General features: G+C 42.0%; 2 protein-coding genes across 3 annotated transcripts in view; both read right to left on the bottom strand.

Moving 5' to 3' along the window:
• Positions 1-539: 539 nt before the first annotated feature.
• Positions 540-1,499, bottom strand: LOC135673880 (uncharacterized). The gene has a single exon (XM_065183280.1). The coding sequence runs from the start codon at positions 1,497-1,499 to the stop codon at positions 540-542; it is 960 nt and encodes a 319-aa protein (XP_065039352.1).
• Positions 1,500-1,991: 492 nt separating this feature from the next.
• LOC103984867 (formin-like protein 3) overlaps positions 1,992-26,655 on the bottom strand; it is a 32,388-nt gene continuing 7,724 nt past the window's right edge. Inside the window, exons 8-20 of one of the 2 annotated variants that reach the window (XM_009402428.3) lie at positions 25,506-25,577; positions 22,909-23,007; positions 16,196-16,237; positions 16,037-16,117; positions 15,898-15,948; positions 15,736-15,817; positions 15,570-15,664; positions 7,966-8,037; positions 7,721-7,837; positions 6,013-6,081; positions 5,861-5,927; positions 3,617-3,998; positions 1,992-2,320 (exon numbers count right to left, since the gene is read on the bottom strand). In XM_009402428.3, the coding sequence (XP_009400703.2) occupies positions 3,859-3,998; positions 5,861-5,927; positions 6,013-6,081; positions 7,721-7,837; positions 7,966-8,037; positions 15,570-15,664; positions 15,736-15,817; positions 15,898-15,948; positions 16,037-16,117; positions 16,196-16,237; positions 22,909-23,007; positions 25,506-25,577 (987 nt within the window). In that variant the 3' untranslated portion in view covers positions 1,992-2,320; positions 3,617-3,858. Of the gene's footprint in view, positions 2,321-3,616; positions 3,999-5,860; positions 5,928-6,012; positions 6,082-7,720; positions 7,838-7,965; positions 8,038-15,569; positions 15,665-15,735; positions 15,818-15,897; positions 15,949-16,036; positions 16,118-16,195; positions 16,238-22,908; positions 23,008-25,505; positions 25,578-26,655 lie in introns of those variants that run through there. The other variant, XM_065182931.1, reaches the window with a different exon arrangement.

The following is a 26,655-nucleotide window of genomic DNA, read 5'->3' as shown; positions in this document are numbered from 1 at the left end:
GCTAGGAAGGTCGGGAAATCTGACCCTCCTCTTTCGCTCTTGTCAAGCCATCGAGATCGGAAACTGACCCCCATGATTACCGACCTACACACCCGAAGGTCACGTATCGAGGCCTAATGAGATAACAAAATTCATTTATTGTTGACTAATGTCAATGGAGTTGCACCTGATAGAAATCACAAATCAAGCTTCCGTAGATTACAGCTTGTTACAAAGAATCCAAACCGAGTTGATCATTCACAGTGGCAATCATGCAGCATGATAACATTCTCCTTCCTTCGAAGGAAATCATTTACAAAAAGCAATGGCTTCTCCAGTCCAAAAGCTTTGCTTTCCATCAAAAAAGCATCTCCATCTCATCGCAAAGAACCTTTAAAGCAGAAGAAAAGCCAGACGAGATAAAGCAGAACCATGCACACGTTCCTTTTCTACAGCACCAACCACCAGCATCCCAAGAGCAGCATCAGCTTCCAAACAAGCATCACTGGAAAAAGAAGAAAAAAAGGAGGAAGCAGATCAACTAGTGCAGTAGAATAAACTCATTGTTGCAACTGTTCTCTGCGTGCAAGAAAGTTACCATGGCCAGTGATCGAAGCATTCCCTGTGGATCGCCAGAAGTCCTTCAGGTCCTCGTTCTGACCGTAGCAGTCGGTGCTGCTGTTTACCCCGCTCTTGCAGACGCAGACGAAGTAGTTCTTCGGCGGTTCGTAGCCGCACACCCCGTCGCTCCGCTCGCACGCCGCGCACGCCTCCGCCAACCCGTCCACCTCGATCTCCGCCTCCCCGTACTTGAGAGCGACGCCGTAGTCCCAGGTACTCGGGTCCATGGGCGTCGGCCCCAGCGACGCCACCGACGCGTAGGCGGCGCACCCGAGGCCCTGGAGGTCGAGGTCGCCCTTGGGGCCTAGACTGGCCGGGGAGTAGACGCAGCAGGTGTTGGTGGGCGCGAAGAGCGGCAGGCCGAGGGAGGCCACGGCGGGGCACTCGAGGAGCGCGCCGCAGAGGCGGGGGCCGGAAGCGGCGTCGCAGATGAGGTTGCCGTGGCTGGCCAGGGAGGAGGTGGGGGCGGGGCAGGCGAGGAGGACGAAGACGGAGGAGTCGAGCTGGAAGGGAGCGGACCAGTCGAGGCCAATGTTGGGGGCGGAGGGGTGCATGGAGGAGCAGGTGGACATGAGGGGAGGGGCGATGGTGAGGGTGGAGGCGGAGTAGGAGATGGAGGTGATGGGGTACCTGCCGGTGTGGGTGGCCAGAACGAGCTGCTCCTTGTCGTCGTGGTCGCTGTCACCGGCGCTGTTATCGTCGTCGTTGCCGCCTGGGGTGCAGGTGACGGAGGGGTAGAAGTGGGGGGAGCCGCAGCCGTAGCCGGTGCCGAAGGGGTAAAGGACATCGATGGAGCCGCACTTGTTGGAGCAGGTGCAGCTGGTGAGGGATGGGAAGAAGACGATAACGTGGAGAAAGAGGAGGAGGAGGTTTAGGTAAGAAGGATGACGAGGATCCATGGCGAAGTCTCTTCCCTCTCTCTTTTCTGGTTTAGGCCAGCAGGCGAAAGTCGTAGATAACGCAACAAGTTGTGGAGGCCATCATGTAAAGCCTACACTGTAGTCGTCAGGGTAAATCGGGACCGTCCATCATCTGTCGTTAGAGATTGCGCCCGTCGACGTAAAGAAACGCCCCACGAGAGAAAGGCAACCCTCGTGGCATCGAACATACATACTAGGGCGAGTCCACCGCCACTCCTTGGCTTCTTCGTGTAGACATACATGCATGTAGGAAAAATAATCACGGTGGTCAGAAAAGAAATACACGTTCCTGCGCTTCAGATTACAGGAAAACAAACCTGCAACGAAGTGCAAAGAGCAGTTGCTGTCAAGCCTCCTAATCTGAGGAAATCATGATGCTGGGAATATTGCCGTAGGCTTTTTTAGAGTCAGATCACAGAGCAAACGAGGAGCTATAAAAAAACACAATGCTCATACCTTGGAAAAGCAAGATGTTGATCAAAGAACCCGAAATATTGCATTGATCAAATAAGTCTATGCATTCAATAAAAAAGAAAAAGACGGCGGCATGTTGTTGAATGCAGCTGCTACGGGGCATCAAACCCCAAACTCCTCGCACGCCCTTGACTAGACTAGAGCTGTATGATCAACTGTTTACATGTAAATCACCTAGCTATAGCCGAAGAAGGACCAGTGGGGATCGGCACGACGGCTATACAACTCCGGCATACCACTTGTATAACGATTATAACATCCGATCAGGCTCAGAAGAGACGACGTCCAGTGCATTCGACGCTTCGCTTTGCTTCACTTGAACCACTCTGCCAAACAACAAGGCAAGTCAGATAAAAAACACGGAAAGCAGATGTATTCAATTTGAAATTTCTTTGGAAACTATTCATCAGCACAAAGAGTTTCTAACTAACTGCACTGGTCAGATAATTCCATCTACGACATTCAACTATTCCACCACAAGTCAACCCTGAATAGACTAACAAAGATTTACCATTGCTTCTTTTTTTCTGCGCCCTCGAGACTATGAGACAACAAGAACTTCAAATGCAAATGTATAATTGCATCCCATCATCATATATTTCCATGGTAATGGTTCATTCAAGGCGATCCTTAAGATGCAACAAATTGCTACAGTTGACAGACTTGGGTCAAATTTTGAGTTTTTATCACAACCAGAAGTAGAACAAACAGATATGTAATATGGCATATATAAACAAAACATAATCAGCATCAATAGGTTTCAAATGCACAATAGCAAACAGTTTTGCTTATGAAAGCATTACAACATAACTACTAAATTGATTAGCAGATACACAATAATTTCATTCTGACAAACTAGCAAGCTTATATGCCTATATGTACCATGTACAAAATCACAAACAGAAACAAAATCACAAACAGAAAAGATTATCTGCAAAGCATTTTAACTGATGGCCTCTGCGAGCAGAAAATCCACAGTACTTGTGCATTCCATAATCCAGAGATTCTCTTCGTCAGATGTATTTTGCTATGTATACCGAAGGGTTGTCCTAAAATCAAGCTGTACGGTACTCTTAATGGTTACTGCATAATTCCCAATATGTTACACAAAGCAAAGAAAACAGTGAGAGGAGCTGAATATACATGTATGTTCCAGATAGTACAAGATGCATGTTTGCACTAATAAAAGATCACAAGCAACAAATTGTGAACCATGAACGAGCAGTGCACATGTCACTATGCAAGTGCAGCAACACATTTGGTTATGAACTCCATAGAAGCAAACATACAGTGTTAATGTAGAGCTAGTAATCAACAGAGAGGCAGAATTATAAGCAATCAGTTATCATTGCCAATAGAGCAATACATGACCTAAAAGGCTTCTTTTAAATGTAGCATCTTGCTAAGCCAGAAAAACCAAAAGAATGAATCCCAACCATAGGGCTGTTAATGACCCAAGGCTTCTTTTTCAGGTAGCCAAACCAGAACAACAACCCCCCTCATCCCAACACTCTAGGTCAGCTGCATGGATCCTCAGAATGCTAACCTCAATTTGGAAAACACATGCCAACATTTGTAAGTATTCTTCAGAATGCTAACCTCAACTCACAAAAAGGTCTTACCATAAATTGTGGAAGGAGCATGCACAGTACAAGATTATCAGCCTTTACAAGAGCTAAATCTTTGGCTTAAAGCATTTGACAGCCTTCATAAACATCCTCAACGGGGAACGGGCCTTGGAAGACAACAGTTCCAATTTTGTGATAAGATGAAATTGGTTAACCTTACACAACATTTCCTCTGGTTCTGTTTGCAGCAATAATCAGATGTTTTCAAGCTCAGGGAGCCCAAATGAAGTATAAACTCAGTCCCTTTTGGTAGCAGTATTTGATCTTTCTTTTGATGCCTCCTTTACTATTTTCTTTTTCTCAGCTTCAGCATTTCTTGCATTCTCTTCACGCGATTTATTGAACATATTGACAAAGACCACCAATATTGATGTGACTGCAGAAGATGAAAATTAGTGCAAAAGTCAAGAGATAAACCTTTATAAACAAGCATTGTTTAAAAGACAAACAATTGACTGTGTATCTCATCACAGGTGAGAAGTGGAAGTCATGTTTTGTCGATTGAAATAGAGCCAAATGTACCCAAAAAGATTGCTGATGCCTTGGAGAAAAGCTATTAAGATCTACAATTATAGCTATTCTTCCTCGCTACATTATGCTACTTAATGCTTCAGAAACAATGAGAACAACTATGAAATTTGCAAGGATCCCAATTAAAACAATGAGAGCAACTATGGAATTTGCAAGGATTCCACAGACAATTATGATAGCAGGAATTTGACTAGTGATTATTTCCAAGTTCACCACTTTTCTATCTGAGTGACTAAAAGCCCGAAAAGTTCACATACTAAAATAGGTGGTCAGTTAAACAAAATTGCCTTATAAATGTATAGAAAAAGTTATTTTCTAGAACTATGAGGATTTTACCATACATAAATATAGATTTAAAATACAAAATTAAGTCATTAACATAAAGAAATGCTCCTATATAGTGAATACAACAAAATAGGCAGTGGTTACTGCATCTTAGCACTCATCACCAAGGATAAAATGAAGTTATTGGCCTCCAGATATTGTCTTTACCCAGCTTAAAAGACTGCTCAGCCATAGTATATTGATGTCTCTTCGAAAGTCTTTCTCTATATCACCAAATCACTGAACAATTTTCGGTGCAAGTTGGTATTCCAAAGACTACGTAGGGATGCACTTTTTTCTTAGGAGTCAAAGTTTGATATTACTAACTTGTATACAGTTGATGCGAGGATCATTTGTCTCCATTATCGATGTTGTATATCCAAAAAGCATCTTAGTAAATGAAACAATTATTTTTCATTATGTTTTCTTACATTTACAACTAGCTGCAAATATTCTCTATGGGTTCTACATAGATAGGATTAGCAGCTATAATAAAACTATCCTAGAAATTAAATTTTACAAAAGATATGATCAACATTAATTGACATTGAAACCTTGTGAAAATAACATGTTGACATCACCTAAATCAGACTTACAATATTCTGCATCAGCCATCAGCATCACGTGAGGCCGGTTTATTCATCATCAGATTTGTGTTCAAAATCAAAACAAACTTTGCATAGATATTATCTAATTTGAAAACCAAATGAAGTCAAATTATTGTCTCACACTGCATGATGTATAGGGAGTTGCAATGGCACAAAGCAGTCACTTCAACAGTACAGCAATATATTGTCTTTCCAACAAGCAGAAAAAGCCATACTACCAGCACAACTGATAGGCCAACCAATTGCAGAACAGTTATATTTCATATTCTCATAGAAGATTTGTGAAGTAGTACGTAATATCATTAATAGAGTAACGATTAATCTGTGCCTGTGAGAGTTATACTACTTGCAGTTTAAAGAGAGAAATATTTCCATCCATCAAGTGTTCTCCATTGTTAGTTTGACATCTAGTGTCTGGGGTACCATAGGGGGACAATAAGTTGTGAAATGACCAATAATAATTAAGCTCTCAATGTACAGTAAGAATCATATTCTACAGTCCAACCATGTGTCATCACCTCATCGATCGGGGTTCAAGGGGATTAAATATTCAAAATTTTGGTGCTCAACATTATGCTGAAGAAAGAACTAGATACTACGATGTTCAGAAACATATTCATATACAGTAAAGATAACTAATTTCAATATGTAAAGCATGATCATAGTACAACAGTCTTGTTCCCATATTTATAATTATCTTAGTCAGCAATTAAAGTAATGAAAAAATGGAAAAACGAGAAGCAAAAAGAATTTGAGCAGGTCACTTATAGATAACCTTGTTCGAATGGACAACGAGCTGGATCTTCGCCAAAATACTGAGATAAAGAATCTGCATTTCTTCCCTGAAACAATATAATATTTAGGAGAATCAAAATTGAAAGAACCTACCAATTGATTACAATCAAACAATTAACAAAAATAACTCACCACTTCAGAATATAATGATGTCAGGGACCTAACATCAGCTTCAGCAGTATGAAGGAAACCTTTCAAGGCCTAAAAATGCGATAATGGGATTTTCAGAACATGTGTTCAACTTGTCACATATAATTCACAAGAATGTCTGGCAGAACAGAAGGACGAAACAAAATGGAAAAGGACAATGCAGTTCCTAGAACAGGCCACTTATGAGCCAAGTCATAACTGTTAAGAATCCTAACAATTGGTTATTTGCTTCAATAGGTAGGAAGCCCAGAAAACAAAGGGTAGAAGCACAAATGCAAAAGTCAGAAATCTGCATCATTTCAGACAGAGATCATAAACAACTTTTAAAAATTCCATGATTCAATAATCATTAGCTAGTATAAATACATTGGAACGAAGTCTCATGCACCATGTCATTATACGGTTTAGGGCTATGATATTATGAGATTATACATGTTTTTAGAAATATGGTTGCATTACACTTTTTACTTCAGTTTTAACCATTAAGTTTCATTTGTGTAGCATACACCAAACCAAAACCCTAAAATCAATCATTTATAGAATGTTAAAATAATACTAGCAGGTACCATATGAGTCAGCTCCATAATGAATGCAACAGTGCAAGCAAGAATGAAAATTTTTGGTACCCTGAAGTTTCAAATGAAGTTATTGAAGGCTCAAGGCATATACTCAAGGTATCAAGATCACTAGAGCCTGGTCACAATACAAACTATGTTACATTGACCCTCCCAAAATCCCGTATGGACAAGAGCCTTGTGGATTTAGCAGCCTTTTTCTTATGTTGCCCAGGATCTGCTTTAGATTTCTTAATTTTGTAAAGAGATCAGATTTAGAAGAAACTAATAATGAAAATTATACTAGTGTAATCCTTAATAAAAGATGGCCAATGACTGTTTTGTTGAGAATCTCCTTGAATTAATTTGCACATTGGTTCACTTTGACCAAAAATGGAGTCATAGATTCCATAGTCAATTATACCAGTACCTGTCAATGCAGTGGAATTTTCACTGGTCTGACAGCTAACCAGTGCAAAGATCGGGCAATTTGTGTTGTTTGCAATCCCGTTATCTTGCTCTTTTTGTTAGTGAAGGTAGCATATTACAGCTTGTTTGCCTTTCTAATTTTTTCTACTCTATTTGTATGTCAACTATACATGAACCTTGCAAACATATATCGTTTGGGTGGTGCACATTTTAGACAATCCCATTTAAGGATGTGACAAAGCATTATGCTTCCCAGTTCCTATATCCTCCACACACAACACACACACCCCTCTCCCCTCTCACCCCCCATCTTTTCTTTTTCTTCCTCTTCTTTGGTTGCTCTGCTTCAACCTGCCAACTCCTCTCCAGCACCACCGCTCCTCCTATGCCTCTTACACCTACTCCCCTCTCACTTTCACTTTCCTCTCTGTGCTGGTCCATCCAGTACTAACCTAAACCATTATTCAGCATACTGTACAACAATAGTCCTATGCTGGTTCGGCTGACAATTCTATCATTATCAGACAATATTTTAACCTATACATGGAGTAATTCTACTGTTTGAAATATCTACAAAATTACATTGGCCTCAAAAAACAGTGGTCTCTCCATGACCCGAATATCTGGACTAATATTTTTCACAAACTAATTAGAAAATAGAAACATAAGAAAACAGTCATGTGAGCTCTCGCTCATATATTATATACCATTCTAAAGCCCACGGAGATATCACCATCACTTTCTGATGCAGTGAGCTCTTGCTCAACCTTTTCAAGACCCTTACTCACAGCTTGCATCTCTTCTGCTACCAATTTCAATTGAATCTGGTTTTAGTTAAAAAAAAAAAAGAAGAAGAGTTACTACAAAAGAATCTAGGATCATAAACACTAAAACCATTTATTGCAAGGTCACAAAAACAAGAACTTCTTACCAAAGTGCAATATGGTCATACCTTGGAGGCTGCTTCCAAATGAATCAAGTCCTTATCAAAATCAAGCAACTCTGGCATTTTCTCTGCAAGGAGCTACATATGATATCAAAATTTTAAGTTAAGTGCCATGAATTTGCTTCTTCCTTAACAGAATTGGAATTCCTGAATATGTTAAAGAACTGGATGAAAGAAGTCAAATTTCATTTGAGTTCTACCATTGGCAGGCAAAATTAAATTAAATAACAGCAAACATCACAATCAAAATTATTGTAAGACCTGTTATTGCACAACCTATGATATGATCTTAGTAGGAAAGGTATCAAAAATGCCAGACATACCAGCTTAGTCATGTTGTAACAAGTTATTACAGATAACCACTAAGAAGTTTACCAATAACTCAAATATAATGCATTTGAAAATATATGCATTGCATGCACCTAACTGAGCAATCATTACGGTACCTGGAGAAAAAATGACCTCAGAAACTAGTGACCTAAGTGATGTAATGTTAACTACATAAAACAAAATCAAAATTATATTATTGTAAAAAAAAAACACATAATACTCAACAGAAAGTTTAGTGGTGAGCGGTGCGCAGAAATAAGGTAGGCAACGATGGCAGAAATGGGCTACGCATGTTGAGATGGCCAAATCATGAGCACTAATTGAATCAGCAGAAGTTGTCTATTTTTTTTTTTAATTAGACAGGGCTGGACCACTCGAAATGAGGATGGTCTATGTATCAGTCCATGTCCAAACCGGTAAATACCGATCTGTCACGACCTTAGCTGGAATTGCCTAAGGCGTGAGGCACCCTTGCGGCCAAAGACTCGAAGCTAGCGTGCGTTGCCAAAGTCGCGGGTCACCCGTGCGGCAAAGACGCGAACTTAGCTTGCGTGGCCTAAGTCGCGCTTCGCCCTTGCGATCTTGCTCCGCAAGGATCAGCCACTTTGTAACCTCTCGCAGGTCCCGAAGGACCTGTAAAAGAGAAAGAAAGTTAGATCGAAAGAACGAGCAACGGACAAGTCCCGAAGTCTCGCGAAAAGGGAAGCTTTACAAGCAAATCGTCGAACACCTTGTGTGCACAAGAGAAAAGAGGGAGAGGGAGGAAAACAAGGCTTTCAAGGATGAACGAACAGCTGCAAGCCCACAAACAGCCGCTCACCTGGTCCCAGGCGCAACACCAAGTTCCCGTAAAGGTCACGTGCGAACTTGCGAAAGAGTGTTCAACGCCCGGTATATAACCGAAGCCCCATCCAGCCCGATGCCACCTGGGGGGTTCCTGGGGTCTGAGATGGCTGACATTTTGCTTTAACGAGACAGTTCGCCGCGCGAACCCGTGGCACGCGAAAACGGGGCTGATTTGGGCTGTTTTGGGGCTGTTTTGCTCGGTTCGGTGAGCGGTCGCATTGCAGCGCTGCAGCTTGTTCGAACTTACATATTTACAAGCAAAATGACCCAAAACCATAAGAAAACCTGCTGTCAAGCAGCTGTACAAGCGGGTGTGAGCGACGAACGGATCGTTGAACGGAGTTGTTGCGGGTGCGCGACGACCGTTCGTGACATTCTCCCCCACTTAAACTATCGACGCCCTCGTCGACGCTTGTTGGTAGTTGTTGATGACTTCTTCTTCATGTCGCAGGGCGTCTTCAGGCTCCCAACTGGCTTCAGTTCGGGGAAGCTTTCGCCACTTCACCAAGTACTCTGTCTGCTCCGTTCCGTTGGGTAGCTTTATCTTGCGATCCGCCAGAATGGTTTCCCCTCGCTTCTCGTAGGAGGCTGTGATGGGAGGTAGCCGAGTTGGAACACTTCGAGAAGCATCTTGCGGATCCGAATGGTAGGCCTTCAGGTTGCTGGCGTGAAGAACGTTGTGAATTTTGAACCACGCCGGCAGCTGTAGCCTGTAAGAAACATTGCCTACCCTGCTGATAATTGGGAAGGGCCCTTCATACTTACGCACCAATCCTTTGTGAACTCTGTTCCTGAAGAATTGGAGGGATGCCGGTTTGAGCTTTACCAACACCAAATCGCCAACTTTGAACTCTTGCGGTCGCCTTCCCAAGTCAGCCCACTTCTTCATCTTCTTTGCCGCCTTCTCCAAGTAAGCCCGCGCAATATCTGCATTTCGATGCCACTCCTTTGCGAAATGATAGGCTGAAGGACTACTTCCAGTATACCCAATTGCCATGGTGTGCGGAGTCGACGGTTGTTGTCCTGTGATAATTTCGAAGGGGCTCTTGTTGGATGCAGAGCTCCGCTGCAAGTTGTAGGAGAATTGGGCGATGTCCAACAGCTTCACCCAATCTCGTTGATTGGCACTCACGTAGTGCCGGAGATACTGCTCCAAGAGCGAATTTATTCTTTCAGTCTGACCATCCGTCTAGGGGTGGAGGCTTGTAGAGAAGTATAACTTTGACCCCAACAATTTGAATAGCTCGGTCCAGAATCGTCCCAGGAACCGAGCATCCCGATCACTAATGATATTGTGTGGGACTCCCCAATACTTCACTACACCCTTCATCATCAGTCTAGCCGTCTCTTCAGCTGAACAATGTAGGGGGGCAGCAATGAAAGTTGCATACTTTGAAAACCGATCGACCACCACGAGTATCAATCCAAGTCCCCCTACAGGTGGCAAACTTGATATGAAGTCTAAGGAAATGCTCTCCCATGGCCTTTCTGGTACGGGCAACGGCTCCAAAAGTCCCACCGGCTTCCGCTGCTCCGCCTTGTCTTGTTGGCAAGTAAGGCATGTCCGAACATACTCCTCCACATCAATCCCCATCTTTGGCCAGTAGAAGGCCCTCTCCACGAGAGCCAACGTTCTGTGAATGCCGGGGTGTCCAGCCCAAAGGGAATCGTGACACTCTTTTAAGAGTTCACGCCTCAAATTGTCCACTCGGGGAACATAAACCCTATTCCCTTTTGTGTAAACAAGTCCCTCCTGGACCCAAAATCGTCGTGCCTTGCCTTCTTTGATGAGCTGCATCAGGATAACTGCCTGGGGATCACTATACAGTCCATCTCTGATTCGGGAAAGGAAGTTGGAGTGTAACTGACTTGCTTGGCCTCTGCCCTCCAGTTGGGCAGCATTCACGCATTCCACTTTCCGACTCAGCGCATCGGCCACGACATTCGCCTTCCCGGGCTTGTATTCCATTGCCATATCAAATTCAGCCAGGAAGTCCTGCCACCGTGCTTGCTTTGGGGAGAGCTTCTTCTGAGTTTGGAAATAACTCAGGGCGATGTTGTCTGTCCTCAGCACAAATCGCGACCCGAGAAGGTAGTGTCGCCAAACTCGTAGACAATGAATCACTGCTGTCATCTCCTTCTCATGCACTAGATACCGCCTCTCGGTCTCGTTGAGTTTGCGGCTCTCGTAGGCCACCGGATGACCTTCCTGCATGAGTACTCCTCCAATAGCGAAGTCCGAAGCATCTGTGTGGACTTCAAAGGGCTCTCCATAGTTTGGCAATTTGAGCACTGGTTCTTCTAGGACAGCAACTTTCAGGTCTTGGAATGCTATCTCACATTTGTCCGACCACTTCCAAGGCTGCTCCTTCTTCAGCAACTCCGTCAGTGGGGTTGCCCGCTTCGAATACCCGGCAATGAAGCGCCGATAGTAGTTGACGAAACCAAGGAAGGATCTCAACTCTGGCACCTTCTTTGGAGTTCACCATTCCGCAACTGCTTGCACCTTCGACTTGTCCATCCGAATGGAGCCATCACCGATTCGATGCCCCAAGAATAGGATCTCAGTTTGAGCAAAGTAGCATTTCTCCCTTTTTACGAACAACGTGTTCTCCCTGAGAACCTTGAAAATCGTCCGAAGGTGCTTGACATGCTCCTCGAGCGTTTGGCTGTAGACGACGATATCGTCCAAGTAGACGACCACGAACTTATCCAAATACTCCTTGAATAGCTGGTTCATGAGAGTACAGAATGTGGCCGGAGCGTTGGTTAAGCCAAAAGGCATCACCAAGAACTCAAACGCTCCGTATCTGGTCACACAAGTAGTCTTTGCTTCGTCGCCTTCAGCAATGCGCACCTGCCAATATCCCGACCGAAGGTCGAGTTTTGAGAAATACTTCGCCTTGCCCAATTGATCGAACAAGTCCGCAATGAGCGGGATGGGATACTTGTTCTTCACTGTTACTTTGTTGAGGGCTCGGTAGTCGACGCATAATCGGAGGCTCCCATCTTGTTTCTTCTGGAAGAGAACTGGAGCTCCGAAAGGTGCTTTTGAGCTGCGGATGAGACCACCGCTTAGCAGTTCACCTAACTGCTTTCTGAGTTCTGCCAACTCTGGTGGGGGCATGCGGTAGGGTGGTCTCGCTGGAGGCTTCACTCCTGGCTCCAGCTCGATACTGTGATCCACGCCTCTGCGTGGTGGAAGAGTCTTCGGCAACTCGGGTGGCATAACGTCTTTGAACTCCTTCAGGACGTTCACCACCACAGCAGGTTCTTGAATGGCCTCTTCGTTGAGTGGCTCTAGCTTCATAGCAGCCACGAATGTCAGTTCGCCCTTTCGCACCCCTTTCTTCAATTGTAACGCCGAAATATGTTGGGGCTCCTTGGTTCCTCTCCGAGAGACGGGAACCACGCAGGGGGCATCGCCTCCCATCATACATAGGGAGTTCAAGAACGGCATCGGCACCAACTTCGCCGCGTGCATAAATTCCATTCCAAGAATCACTTGGAAGTCGTCCAGTGGCACGGCCATCATGTTGGTGTTTCCGCTCCAAGTCCCGATTTTGATAGGAACACCCTTCGCCAACCCGAAGATTCGCCTGGCCTCCGAGTTCACCGCTTTCATTCGGCTTGGGCTCTTCTCCAAGATCAACCCAAGTCGTTGTGCTTCACGATCGGCTATGAAGTTGTGGGTAGCGCCCGTGTCCACCATTGCACGGGTCATTTGGCCATTCAGCTTGATGTCTACGTACATCAACTCACCACTTCCTGCTTTCTGTTGCTTTGTCTTGTTGTTCTCCCCCACTTGACCCCGCATAGCGTTCAACAAACGCATTGCTCCCATTCGGGGTCCTTGCGACTCTTCTTCATCGCTGCTGGATTCTGAACTGCTCGAGCTAAGAGCAACAGCTTTGCCCTTGTCCGATCGGGGAGGGTGGATGGAAGCCGTCAAAGCATTGAGTGCCTGTTTCTGTGGGCACTCCCTTACCATGTGCGGTCCTCCGCACAAGAAGCATCCTCCAGGTTTTGAGGCCTTGCCTTTAGGGTTCGGCCCTTTGTGGGAGCTCTTCTTCTTTTGTTCGCCCCCGAGCTCCTTCCCTCGAGAATGTTTTGGAGGGCGATTGCTTGAAGATTGTTTCCTTCTCGCCGGGTCTTCAGAGGAAACAAAGTCGGTGAGCCTTTCTGCAGCTGCAATTGCCCCGACCACATCGGTAACATTCCTTCGATTCAGCTCTTGTTGGGCCCATGGTTTCAAACCATCAAGGAAGCTGAACAACTTGTCCTTCTCGGACATGTCCTGTATGTCCAGCATTAGTGCAGAAAATTGCTTCACGTAGTCTCGGATGGTGGTACTTTGGCGGAGTTGTCTCAACTTCCTTCTTGCGACGAACTCTGTGTTCTCCGGTAGGAACTGAGTTCTCAACTCCCGCTTCAAGTCTTCCCATGTGTCGACTCGACACCGACCTTGTTGGATCTCCTCCCAACGAGTTCGCCACCAAAGTTTTGCATCTCCGTTCAGATACATTGTTGCTATAGAAACTTTGGTATCTTCAGAATCGGGCCTCGTAGCTCGGAAGTATTGCTCCATGTCGAACAAAAAGTTCTCGAGTTCTTTGGCATCTCTAGCCCCTCCGTATCCATGGGGCTCAGGTGCCCTCAAGTTTTGTGGCGGTGCAACGCGGGTGTTGCCTCCTCCCGCATTTAGCGTCCTTGTGAGCATAGCCACCTTTGTCGTGAGTTCCGCCACAACATCCTGTAAGTGTAGCACGGAGTCCTTGGTGTCATCAGACAGTCGGTCGACTAGGGCCTCGACCTTGTCGATCCTGGACTCCGCTTCCTCTTGCGAGCTCTCTACCCCAACAAGCCTTTGTTGGCCATGGTAGAGTTCCTCCATGCTCGCTTCCAGAACATCCAGGCGGGTTTCCGCCGTCGTGAGTCTCTCTTTATGACTCTTTTTCCCCGTTAGCGCACCAGATTGCGCTTCCTCCGCTCGCGGAGAGTTGCCAACTTCTCGCTCATCCTGTTCACTGCCGCGATCCTCGTGAGCGGCTCCAACAGCATGAGAGCGAGTGTGCACATGCAGCCCACCTGCGGCTGCTTGGGGCAAGGTTCCGGCTTGCCCCGTCTTGCTTGATTCGCCACGATGCTTTGCCATGGCGAAGTTGCGAAGTTCGTTCGCTGTTCGATCGAAGAGCTTGCCCGCTCTGATACCACAATGTCACGACCTTAGCTGGAATTGCCTAAGGCGTGAGGCACCCTTGCGGCCAAAGACTCGAAGCTAGCGTGCGTTGCCAAAGTCGCGGGTCACCCGTGCGGCAAAGACGCGAACTTAGCTTGCGTGGCCTAAGTCGCGCTTCGCCCTTGCGATCTTGCTCCGCAAGGATCAGCCACTTTGTAACCTCTCGCAGGTCCCGAAGGACCTGTAAAAGAGAAAGAAAGTTAGATCGAAAGAACGAGCAACGGACAAGTCCCGAAGTCTCGCGAAAAGGGAAGCTTTACAAGCAAATCGTCGAACACCTTGTGTGCACAAGAGAAAAGAGGGAGAGGGAGGAAAACAAGGCTTTCAAGGATGAACGAACAGCTGCAAGCCCACAAACAGCCGCTCACCTGGTCCCAGGCGCAACACCAAGTTCCCGTAAAGGTCACATGCGAACTTGCGAAAGAGTGTTCAACGCCAGGTATATAATCGAAGCCCCATCCAGCCCGGTGCCACCTGGGGGGTTCCTGGGGTCTGAGATGGCTGACATTTTGCTTTGACGAGACAGTTCGCCGCGCGAACCCGTGGCACGCGAAAACGGGGCTGATTTGGGCTGTTTTGGGGCTGTTTTGCTCGGTTCGGTGAGCGGTCGCATTGCAGCGCTGCAGCTTGTTCGAACTTACATATTTACAAGCAAAATGACCCAAAACCATAAGAAAACCTGCTGTCAAGCAGCTGTACAAGCGGGTGTGAGCGACGAACGGATCGTTGAACGGAGTTGTTGCGGGTGCGCGACGACCGTTCGTGACAGATCGGTACCGACTGGTCTGAGCAAAATTGCAATCCTTGATTGTTAAAACAAAGAGCTGATGCAAAAGGGAATTGGGCAATCTACTAAAAAAAGCTAAAAATTTTCTAGCCATAAATTGAAAATTTTCATTGACAAAATCATCTCAGATTTCAATTGCAAATCCTGGTGAAACTTGGTAGGTACATTAAAAACTTACTCCACAAGTTTGTTATAACATAGACAATCTCATAATAATGAACTCAACGAAAGGAAAAACATTAGAAATTGGATGCAAAGGCAGATATTTTCCAACAAAGTTGGGTCAAATCATTTAAAGATAAAAGGCTAATAGGCAACCATTGTAAGCAATTTAAATTTTTTGTACCAATCAGACAGATCATATTTATGTTACGTTAGTAAGAAAGACATCGAATTTTAAGTAAATACCTTGCATAAATAATGCATCAAGGTCATTTTATTATTTCTCGCACGAGTATCTGATAATTTAAGAAGGCTATCTAGCCTAAATCCCACAGCAGAGCCTGTCAAAAAAAGAAAGTAAATCTCCATTGACAGTAAAAATCATCGAGGGGGTTTAGCATTGGAACATTACCTCGAGCAGTGCCCTGATTTAATGCATTTCCTAATGTAAGAATAGTCTGCATTACTTGCCGCAACTTCAAAGACTCTTTTACCTATGATGCAGAATAATACCTCAATCCAACATAATAAAAAACAGCACTCTTAATTTCATGACTGCTAGAATTAAACCTACCTCTCTAGATGCATCATTGATTGCATTCAAGTTTGTTCGCAACTCGTTCACCTGTTGTTTATAAACAGTGTTATGCTCGTGATAGAACAAAAATATTATGCCGTGGCAGCAAATCTGGGAAGACAATAGAGAAAACAACCTGAGTGGAAAAGGTAATTCTAAAAGAGAAAACTCTTAATTTGGACTCCACTCGAGGGACCTTCATCAGCTCCAGAAAGAACTAGAAAAATTATTGATGAGCTGTACTTAGTAACCATGAAAATTGGGATAGAACATGTGTGCTTGGGTCTTTGCAAACCTGCTCACATCTCCCTAGCATTTCTTTATTGCCAGTGTAGTTCTGAGAAATTAAGAAAAATGAAAAAAAATGGAAAAAAAATGGAAGCATGAGATTAACCAGCAAACATAAAGATAACAAAATAAAAAATTACTAACTCACTTAGTCAATTCCAAAACATTGTAAAAGAACCATCTGGCAAAGTTATGAATTTATCAATGGCAAAATTAAGCTAACACAACCAACATGGCAGTAGCAGCATTAAAATCTTAAGTGAAACAAGAAACTAAAACTCAATGACATAAAGAGAAGTCGTAAAAATGGTACATGAAGTTAAGTGGTTGTGATGCCACATCTGATGGTTCTCTTTATAGCTCCAAAAGATTCTTATAGATGTCTAAGAAGTCAGAAGTTGTACTTTATTATGTATCAGGAGTGAATAGATTCATGGTTTGTTAGGACTCTAGCTAGGAGAATCCTAATTGAGAGGGACATTCATTTAAAACCTACCTAAGCCGACCCCTATTAAAGAGGTGAAGAGGCCGGCTAGGGTTAGGAGGTTGCTTCTTAGAGAAGAATTAGGAGTTGTAAAGGAATAGAAGTCTTGAGTAGAAGTCCTATTAGGAGTTTGTTAGAAGTAGGAATCTTGAGTAGGAGTCCTATTAGGAGTTAGGGTTTAGAAACCCTATAAATAGCCATGTATTCCTCCTCTTTTGATAAGCAATAAATGAATCTTTTCTGCAGCCTTTGAGCAGCAACTTGGAGGGAGGAACCCCTATAGAGTTCCAAGGAGGCCGATCCCCTAAAGAGATCAACCCCAAGTTTAGAATCTGCAAGGGTTCTAACACTTGGTATCAGAGCAGCGTTCTTGGCATCTCGCTGCCCTTCCACTGTCATCCATCAGCCCTCCACAACCGCCCAAAGCAATTCCCACAATTGCTTAAAAGATCGTCCTCGAATTCCGCCATCATCTCCACCATCGCGGATCATCCTTTGATCTCCCCGTGAATTGCAACAGGTTCTGGTTTCCTACCTTACTGCTGCTGCAATTTAGTTATCCTTATTCGAAAATCCAAAAAAAAAATTTGTTCCTATATTGCTACATAAACTTTTCGTCACAAAGTTTTCATCTCTACGACGAAAGATACATTGCAGAATTCCAGCCGCATAGCACCATATGTTTGATCTTGCTACTATGGTTTTTCTATCAAAATTTCTACGAAATTTTTATGACATCTTTGACACTTCCTAACAGCAGATTTCCCTTTGGTTTTTTTCAAAAAATTCTCAATATAAACCATTGATCTTTTACGTCTAATCTGCTATACTTGAAAATCTGCACTGTAAAATTTCAGCCGCATAGCATTGTTTGTTTGATCTTGATACAATATTTTTTCTATCCAAATCTCTATGAAATTTTTATGATAGCTTTGACACTTCCTAATAATGGATTTTCCTTTGGTTTTATCGAAAAATTCTCAATGTAAACTACTGATCTTTTATGTCCAATCTGCTACACTTGAAAATCTGTGCTGCAGAAAATTTCAATCGCATATTGTTGCCTTAACCCATCTATTTGCAATCTTTTTTTAATGAAATTTCTTATACACTTCATAAATCATCTTTACTTCAATCTAAGATTGATCTATAGAGGAATTCATCTCGAAAACTGATTTTGTGTTTCTGTAAATTTTCGTCCCAAACCGTTGAAATTTTACGATAAGAATTCTGCTATCGCAGCTTGTACCAATTTCCTTGCTATTATATTGCCGAAATTTTCTTGATTAAAATAGAGATCCTTGTTGTCATATAAACTGTGATTTTGCTGTCAATTCCCTCCTCAAATCTCTCAAGTTTTTGGTGGAAATTTCATTGAGAAACTGCTATTTCTTCGATGACAATTCTACTCTTACAAGATAGCACATACTTGCTGCAACTTCCACTGATTTCTTTCAAACCTTTGCTACCATCTACCACAGATCCAAAACTTTCATCCACAGCCCTAAAACTCCACCAAACCACACCCTCAAGCTGCACCCAAAATAGCCACAAAACAAGCCTAAACCGTAGCCTACATCCACCAATCCACCAACCCTTTCGACCATCACCTCTCTCAACCAATACATGCCTTTAACCCGACAACAAAAGAGAGATCTTAACATCACAGATTTGGTGGCATATACTATGACATCTGAGGAGGTAATCAATGCTAAATTCGAAGCTTTCGAGGCGCGAATGGAGGATAAGATTCGGGCGCTCTTTACCGAACTCAGATTGGGCCGACCACTAAGCCCGAAGAAATCACATCAAGAAGAGAGCTTTACCCAATCACACCAAGCCCGAAGATATGACTTCCAAGAGAGGGGAAGCTCTATGACCAACCCCAACTATTCATGCATGAGAGTGGACTTCCCTAGATGGGAAGAAGGAGACCCGATTGGTTGGATCTCGCGCGCGGAGCGATATTTTCGGTACCACAAAACCGCGGATGCATCTATGGTGAAAATTGCAGCTATACATCTTGAAGGGGATGTTATACAGTGGTTTGACTGGTTTGAACATACTTATGGAGTCCTTTCATGGCGATAATTCAAAGAAGGACTGCTGATCCGCTTCAAACCAACCGATTACGAGAATATTGACGGACAACTAGCAAAGATTCAACAAACCTCCACCATTCGGGAGTACCAAATCAGGTTTGAAAGGTTATCTAATCAAACTCATGATTGGTCTCAAAAACAACTATTGAGGACCTTCATTGAGGGCTTGAAGCCGGAGATTCAAGGAGAAGTTAAAGCGCGACAACCGTATACGCTTATGGCAGCCATCTCTTTCGCACGACATCAAGAAGAGCAATTGAACCATGAAGCTCGGAGGACTAGGGTCGCTCCTCAACCAACAATATTGAAGCCCTCAGCCCCCCCTACTGTCGACCAAGTCCCTACACCAAAGAGGTTAACAAGAGAAGAGCTTCGAGAGCGATATGCGAAGGGGTTATGTTGGCATTGCGACGAGCCATGGAGCCGTGAGCATCGCTGTAGTAAAGGGAGACTTCTTATGATTGAACCAATAGAAGAAAAGGTCATTGAACATCCAGAAGAGAGCCTTGAACATGAAGAAGAAGATGCAGAAGAAGAGCCACAACCGACCGAAGTTACGGTACATGCACTAGCCGGCTACTCAAACCCGCAAACGATGAAAGTTGAAGGTCTTCTCAAACAGCAACCGATCATTATTCTTAACGACACGGGCAGTACTAATAACTTTCTAAACAGTAAGATTGCTGTCCAGATGGCCTTACCTATCGAGAATTGCAGCAGGTTTGACGTTAAGGTCACCAATGGATGGATTTTGAAGTATGATCGTAGGCGCCCGCAAGTGAAACTATTGCTGATCACGAGGCCTTACCAAGAGATAATTGCATATTTCTTCCTTCTCCCTCTTGATGATAATGAGGTCATGCTCAAAATTAAATGGTTGACGACATTATGTGATATTTCTTGGAATTTTATGCAACTAATTATGAAATTTTACAGTAAGGAGAAACAAGTGATACTGAACGGGAAACATGGGGGCGACATAACGACGATTTGCACACAACAAATGGAGAAGGTTTTGCATAAAGCATGCAGCGGCTTTTTGGCACAACTTGAGTAGCAAACTAAGGGAGAGCCAATAGAATTTGAAGATCCAAACCTACTTCCTTTGCTTGCTGAATTTTCAGATATATTTGACGAACCGCACAACCTACCTCTTTCCCGTCGGTATGATCATTATTTAACGATTCTTTCAGGCAAACCTCCAGCAAATACTCGGCCATATCAGTATCTACATCTCCAGAAGGATGAAATAGAAAGGATTATAAAAGAGATGCTCGAAACAGGAGTTATTCGGTCAAGTTGCAACCTCTACTCTTCACCAGTGCTACTTATACGTAAGAAGGACGAAACATGGCAAATATGCGTTGATTATCGAGCTCTCAATGGCATAACCATCAAGGATAAATACCCTATTCCAGTAGTAGATGAATTGCTAGATGAAAGGGAGCACAAATCTTCACAAAGCTGGACCTTTGATCCGGGTATCATCAAATACGAGTGTACGAAGAAGTCATATCGAAAACCGCCTTTCGAATACACAACAGCCACTACGAATTTTTGCTTTCATCAACAAAAGGTGGAATATCTTGGGCATATCATATCAGAGAAAGGTGTGACGGTGAACCCCTTCAAAATTGGAGAAATGCAAAACTGGCCTACCCCAAGGAACATAAAATTGCTACATGGCTTTCTGGGTTTAACAGGCTACTACCGTAAGTTCGTGAAAAACTATAGAAAGATCAGTACACCACTCACTTCTTTAATGAAAAATGATACCTTCCAATGGTCGGACAAAGCCTCCGCTGCCTTCGACAAACTTAAGGCAGCCATGACGACGATGCGGGTGCTAGCGCTACTAGATTTCAACCGACCCTTCATCATTGAGGCCGATGCATCTGGAGACAGAATGGGAGATGTTCTCATGCAAGATGGTCGACCACTCACATACATTAGCAAGGCATTGTCTCCCCCCTATCAAAACATATTAACATATGATAAGGAGATGCTCACCATTGTGCACGCAGCAACGAGGTGGAGATCGTACTTGATCAAGCGATGCTTTCAAATCAAGACTGACCATAAAAGCCTAAAATATCTCTTGGAGCAGAAGATATCTTCCCCCGAGCAACAAAAATGGGTAACAAAGGTTCTTGGATATGATTATGAAATAACTTACAAAAAGAGGAAAGAGAATGTTGTTGCAGATGCGCTTTTACGACTACCTAAGATCATAAAAAAATTGGAGGAAGCACCAAGCTCCGTGGCTTATTACAATTGGGACTCAAAAGAATTACACTATAAGGGACGCATTGTGCTTATGATAAATTCTACTTGCATCTTCACGAGCAGATTTTGGACAAGATTATTCCATATGCAGGGTACTAAATTGAAAAGGAGTACGGTATATCACCCACAAACCGATGGTCAGACGGAAGTTGTAAATAGGTGCTTGGAGACAGCCCAAAGCCACCCACCAAATATGACTACCCAATGAGAACTTCAGACCCAGCCAAGTGTCATTATTGATCGATGGATCGTAACTCGACGACGACGACCCACTACTGAAGTGCTAATACAATGGGCGAACCTACTAACAGAAGATGCCACTTGGGAGAACTATTACGACTTGAAGATCAAATTCCAAAAATTCATGAATCGTCAGCCTCGAGGACAAGGCTGATTTGAAGAGAGCGGGTCTGTTAGGACTCTAGCTAGGAGAGTCCTAATTGAGAGGGACATTCATGTAAAACATACCTAAGTCGACCCCTATTAAAGATGTGAAGAGGTCGGCTAGGGTTAGGAGGTTGTTTCTTAGAGAAGAATTAGGAGTTGTAAAGGAATAAGAGTCTTGAGTAGAAGTCCTATTAGGAGTTTGTTAGAAGTAGGAATCTTGAGTATGAGTCATATTAGGAGTTAGGGTTTAGAAACCCTATAAATAGCCATATATTCCTCCTCTTTTGATAAGCAATAGATGAATCTTTTTTGCAGCCTTTGAGCAGTAACTTGGAGGGAGGAACCCCTATAGAGTTCCAAGGAGGTCGATCCCCTAAAGAGATCAACCCCAAGTTTAGAATCTGCAAGGGTTCTAACACGGTTCCACTCAATTCAGGGAACAAGCTACATAATTGGCTATTATCACTTTGACAGGCTAGCTCAATGCCAATAAATTATGGCTGCAAACTTCCATAGCATTCAAAAGCTTGATGAGTTCTATCAATTGAAGGTATGCCACCCTTGATATCCATCAGAAACATATAACGAGGCATAAACAGGGCAATCTGGTTTAGTGCTCTAGGAACAAACTTCTGATCGTGCATAAGGATATAACTAACAAACCAATCAGCAATCTGAATATGTAAAAAACCCGTGGAGCAGCAAATTTCCTTTATTAAATGAACCACTATGGAAGTGGCAACTCATTGGTTACAGGAGCCTAGAAGATGTCTCAAACATTGGTTACAACTTCGTGATAACCGATTATTGAGTTCTCTCATTCGGTAAACCTTAAGAAAAATCATATTAAAATGATAACTAGCACAACAACTCATACACATTCTCTGAACTTTATGGCTTCCAGTAAATTTTACAGCACGGGAAGTTGATCTACTGTGTCAGACGAAACTTATTTTGATGATTTAATTAGACCTAGATATAGCTTGTCATTGTGATATAAAAGAGTGATTGCATGCATAAGCAAAATGTGATAGGAAGTGTTTTATAGCTACATAATGGAAATCAATCTACCACCCAAGTAAAGCACACCCCTTTTCTTTATTGATAAAGATAAGCAATCTAAGCCCTTGATGGATAAGATATTAGATAAACTAGGCTTTGGATAAGATTGTAGGAATCCTTATCTGTGAACATGACTCTGTTCTGGAAAAGGAAATAAGGTTAAAAAATCACATTAGAAAAATGAGAGACCACAAGCAAATAATTTTCTTAAAGTTGCACTCCTTTTCATAATTAAACCTCAAAAATCCTAAAAAATACTTTAGCTAATTAAACATATCAGCAGAAATGAAAATACAGTCAGATGCAAAGAAAAGGTACAGTTACTTGTAAAAATCTTCAAATTAAGCAAGACAATTATCCTCGAGCTCACAGCTCCCATAATTAAATTTGAGGCTTTACCTTTAACATTTCCATTTCTTCTTTTGTAGGACAAAATTTGATGAGATTCTCCACTTGGTCAATTTCCAAAACTGAGGTATCCAGAGCTAAAACTGCATGCTGGAGATAAAGAAGTTTAAGGAATTATGCACTAGAATTGATAGTTAATCATGCAACTAAGACCGAAAAAACAATTAACTTATATGTTTCCAGAGAACCCGACTTGTGGTTTGGTGAACTCTATGAGCTTCCACTTGAGGTAGGAAAAACCAATATCCATGTTTCAACTTGAAAACATTATAAAACACATGATTTATTAGAGTATGGACATAGGTGCCAGCAGAAACCTACATGTGGTGGAGTGAGCTAGCGGTGATCCACATAGTATGCATGTGAACCACATGTATCTCCTTAAACTTTTGCCATATACGGGAAGCCAGTGAGCAAGCCCTAATCAAGCTATACTTGATAAAGCAAGAAAATGATGACTGTAAGTTCTAAATTCTCAAAAAGGTCAATCCATCTTACACATACAACTTCTACACTGAAGATGACGATAATAAGCTTGTCCTACTTAATAACTTCCAGTCTACATTACCTTGCTACTAATTTACAAACCTCATCCAAAGCATAAAACACCACCAGCAAGTTATCAAGGAGCACATGAACCCTTATGGGATCATCCTGAGGTCATTGTACAACTCAGAAGCAAAAACATATTTCATAATGCCAAAAAGCCTATGTTCAGAACCAGTTGAACGAAAATGAGTGGCCAAATAAAACTGATACTACCCAGCTTCCTCAAATAATGAACTGTCACCATTACAATGAATATATTTTCAGGAAGTAACCAAAATTTTTGCGCCAATTAGCCATCTAGCATAATGAATACATCAATTTCCTTAAATTGATGACAGCATAACTAAAACTTCAACACCAAGTAGTAGATAGACGACCTCCAAAGTAAAATAAACAAAGATATCATGAATCTTAACCATTATCTCCTATCAACATATACTGATGTCATAACAAATGAATACATGGTTGCTGTAACCTACATAGCCAATAATGTGATAATAAAATTAAGAAGATTCTGGATGCTGAAAACTAATTAGGCAAATGCAACATGGCCATAATGATGAACAATAATCTAAACTCTTCGATGTCCTGAGCTGCTCTTGTACTCTGCACCAGCTATGAAGAGTGTGATGTATGACTGGTTAGAATTAAAATTATATTGGACACAGTGATATCACTAATCTTCACAGTTGAACACATCTAATTAATCCACATATCCAGTTATATGACACAACCTTCTAAGGGTAAATTGAATTGCACACAATTTCAGACATTTCTGTCTTCTTAGCATCTCTCTAACTAAATATAATTAATTATATAGTTTCATGTTCTATGACTAGCTAAACCCCACATTTTCTGACACTAGGTTTCCCCAGCTTATCTCCACCCTATGTGGCCGTCTACATGCAGTTAACACTGTTGTACTCCATCGGCATAGATGAATAGATTGACACAAAACAGGCAAAGGAGCCAACCTATGATACATGAAGACAAAATTTTATATCAAGTTTCTCAGTATTTTCTAAAAATGAGAACAAAAAAATACGTATCATTTTTTCAGCCAAATTACATACCACAAATGATAAGATTAGTGTGAACTAACTGTATATCCAGGTTCCAGTTCTCAAGAACATCCGCAGAAATCGAGATTTTTCAGGGCCAAGTAACTCCCACCCGAAGAATTGGTCAACAGCAATTCCTGAGCAAACTTAAAATCATCCCCAGAAGTCATATTTATCCTGCTGATGTTGAATGATTTGATAAAACTTAGCCTATTCATCAATCCCAGGCCAATCCTAAGCCAATTTTCACCAGAAATGTTTAATTTCTGTTTACCAAGATCTTAGACTTATCATGGCAATTCATGCCAATACTTGTACAATAATCCAGATCTGTCAAGGTGCAGACCAAAGAAAGCCATAACCAGCCAGTTCTTATTCAATAATCCGGTTCAACCAACCTACTTTAATTTCGATCCCAGATCCAATCTTGATCTTCAAAACCCTACTTAAAACAAATACATTAGATTGCGTCTGTTGTCTGATCCAATCCTCCAACTCATACAGTGAGCATGAATATTTGGATTATTTCCTATGATGTCTTTAAGATCTACTAAGAACCAAAGTTGATTTTTAAATTTTCATGCCAAGGGGAGTCAATACTGAAAAAAAATTAAATTTTACAGAATTAGTCCTTATCCTGAATTATGAATGGAAACTCAGAACAAAGCATTTCAGGAACTATATATGAAAGGAGAGGAAATGGAAATGATATAGTGAGGTTACCCCCTAGATATCAAAATTGGACTGAATGTACATTTATAAACATGAAGTCATACCACTAAAGAAAGCCAAACAAACATTGAACTTGCAAAAACTTAATTTATCGTAATAAATGAAACAAGACATGAAGAAATATAAAAGATCAGAGAAATTGTAATGTTATAGACTAACAATAAAATAGGTAAACAGTCACTCAAAGGCATATTACTAAAAAAAAAATACATATTACTAGATAAACAAGGAAAAAAAAGAACTCACAATCATATCAGGAAGCGGCATCTTGATTTTTGTAAGCATAATCTCACAATTATTTGCTCTACGCATGTCGATCTAGTAACAAAAGAGAGAGAAAAAAAAGATCCATCATCAAAGTTGTAACAAAAAATATGTTGTGGATTTAAGTGCCACCTCTATGCTATGTATGCAAACCATTGACTACTTACAGGAGATTCAAAAGGCATGAGATATGCCACATGGTTACATGTCATTATGTAAAATTTGATTAGTTGCAATGCAGATACTCTGCATTAACCATGCACGAGTGTTTATCATAATAGTATCATGAAGAACTGAGTAAAAGTGGAAAATGTAGCACCCTACTCTAGTAATACTCGTAAAAATGTGATATCAATAACATTTCCCTGTTAATTCATCTATTTTTGTAAAATAGCTGACAGTTTTTTTTAATGCAAAATGTCAACTGTACGAAAATGTCCATCAAAGAGAGCTAAGTGCCAAAGAAAGAACTGAAGATCAAAGGGAGCTATATAAAAGCAAGAAATCATTTTCTAAGTGTTATTAGGCAGTGCCATCAATTTTTGAAAATTTATCCATAGTCATGTCTCTTTTAGCAACAAACTTCCTTTTAACATAACAACAGTGTTAACCTACAAAAACCAATATAACATAGAAGATATCTTTAAAAAAAACAGAAGTTTCTTTTTGATAAGGGTAATTGAATACATTTAAACAAAGATTAAGATACAAGGCCACAATTCAGAATCAGAAAAGAAAATTTACAATTTGGGGGTGATGAAATGGTCAAAAAGATTAAGTAACTCAATGGAATTACAGAATTTACAATCATACTTATATAGACTAATTAGAAAATATTAAGATAATACAATTACTCAGTATATTGTAGAAGAAGCTAAAGACCTAGGCCTAATAACCATCATCTAAGCACATAGAGGAGTCATAAATACATGCATACACAGTATGCATAAACAAAGCACATATTTGTAAGTTGTAGTTGCATGTACCTCCTAATAAGGTTACCAATAGTTTTTGCAGGCTTCTAGAATTCCAGTCATCCTCTGCCTCTTCCAGTGGGGATAAGGCCTTTTTCAAGCCCCTTATCCTCAACAATGGTTATACATCAAAAGCTATCTAAAGTTGTCCAATTGCT

This window comes from Musa acuminata, chromosome BXJ1-5 (assembly GCF_036884655.1).
Source record: "Musa acuminata AAA Group cultivar baxijiao chromosome BXJ1-5, Cavendish_Baxijiao_AAA, whole genome shotgun sequence".
In the NCBI taxonomy this organism is placed as follows: Eukaryota; Viridiplantae; Streptophyta; class Magnoliopsida; order Zingiberales; family Musaceae; genus Musa; species Musa acuminata.
The sequence above is the reverse complement of the archived record's forward strand: the minus strand, read 5'-3'. Positions and strand labels throughout refer to the sequence as shown.

Bases quoted from the DNA above. Each gene is read 5' to 3' on its own strand.
- LOC135673880 (XM_065183280.1), bottom strand. From the start codon at position 1,499: ATGGATCCTCGTCATCCTTCTTACCTAAACCTCCTCCTCCTCTTTCTC.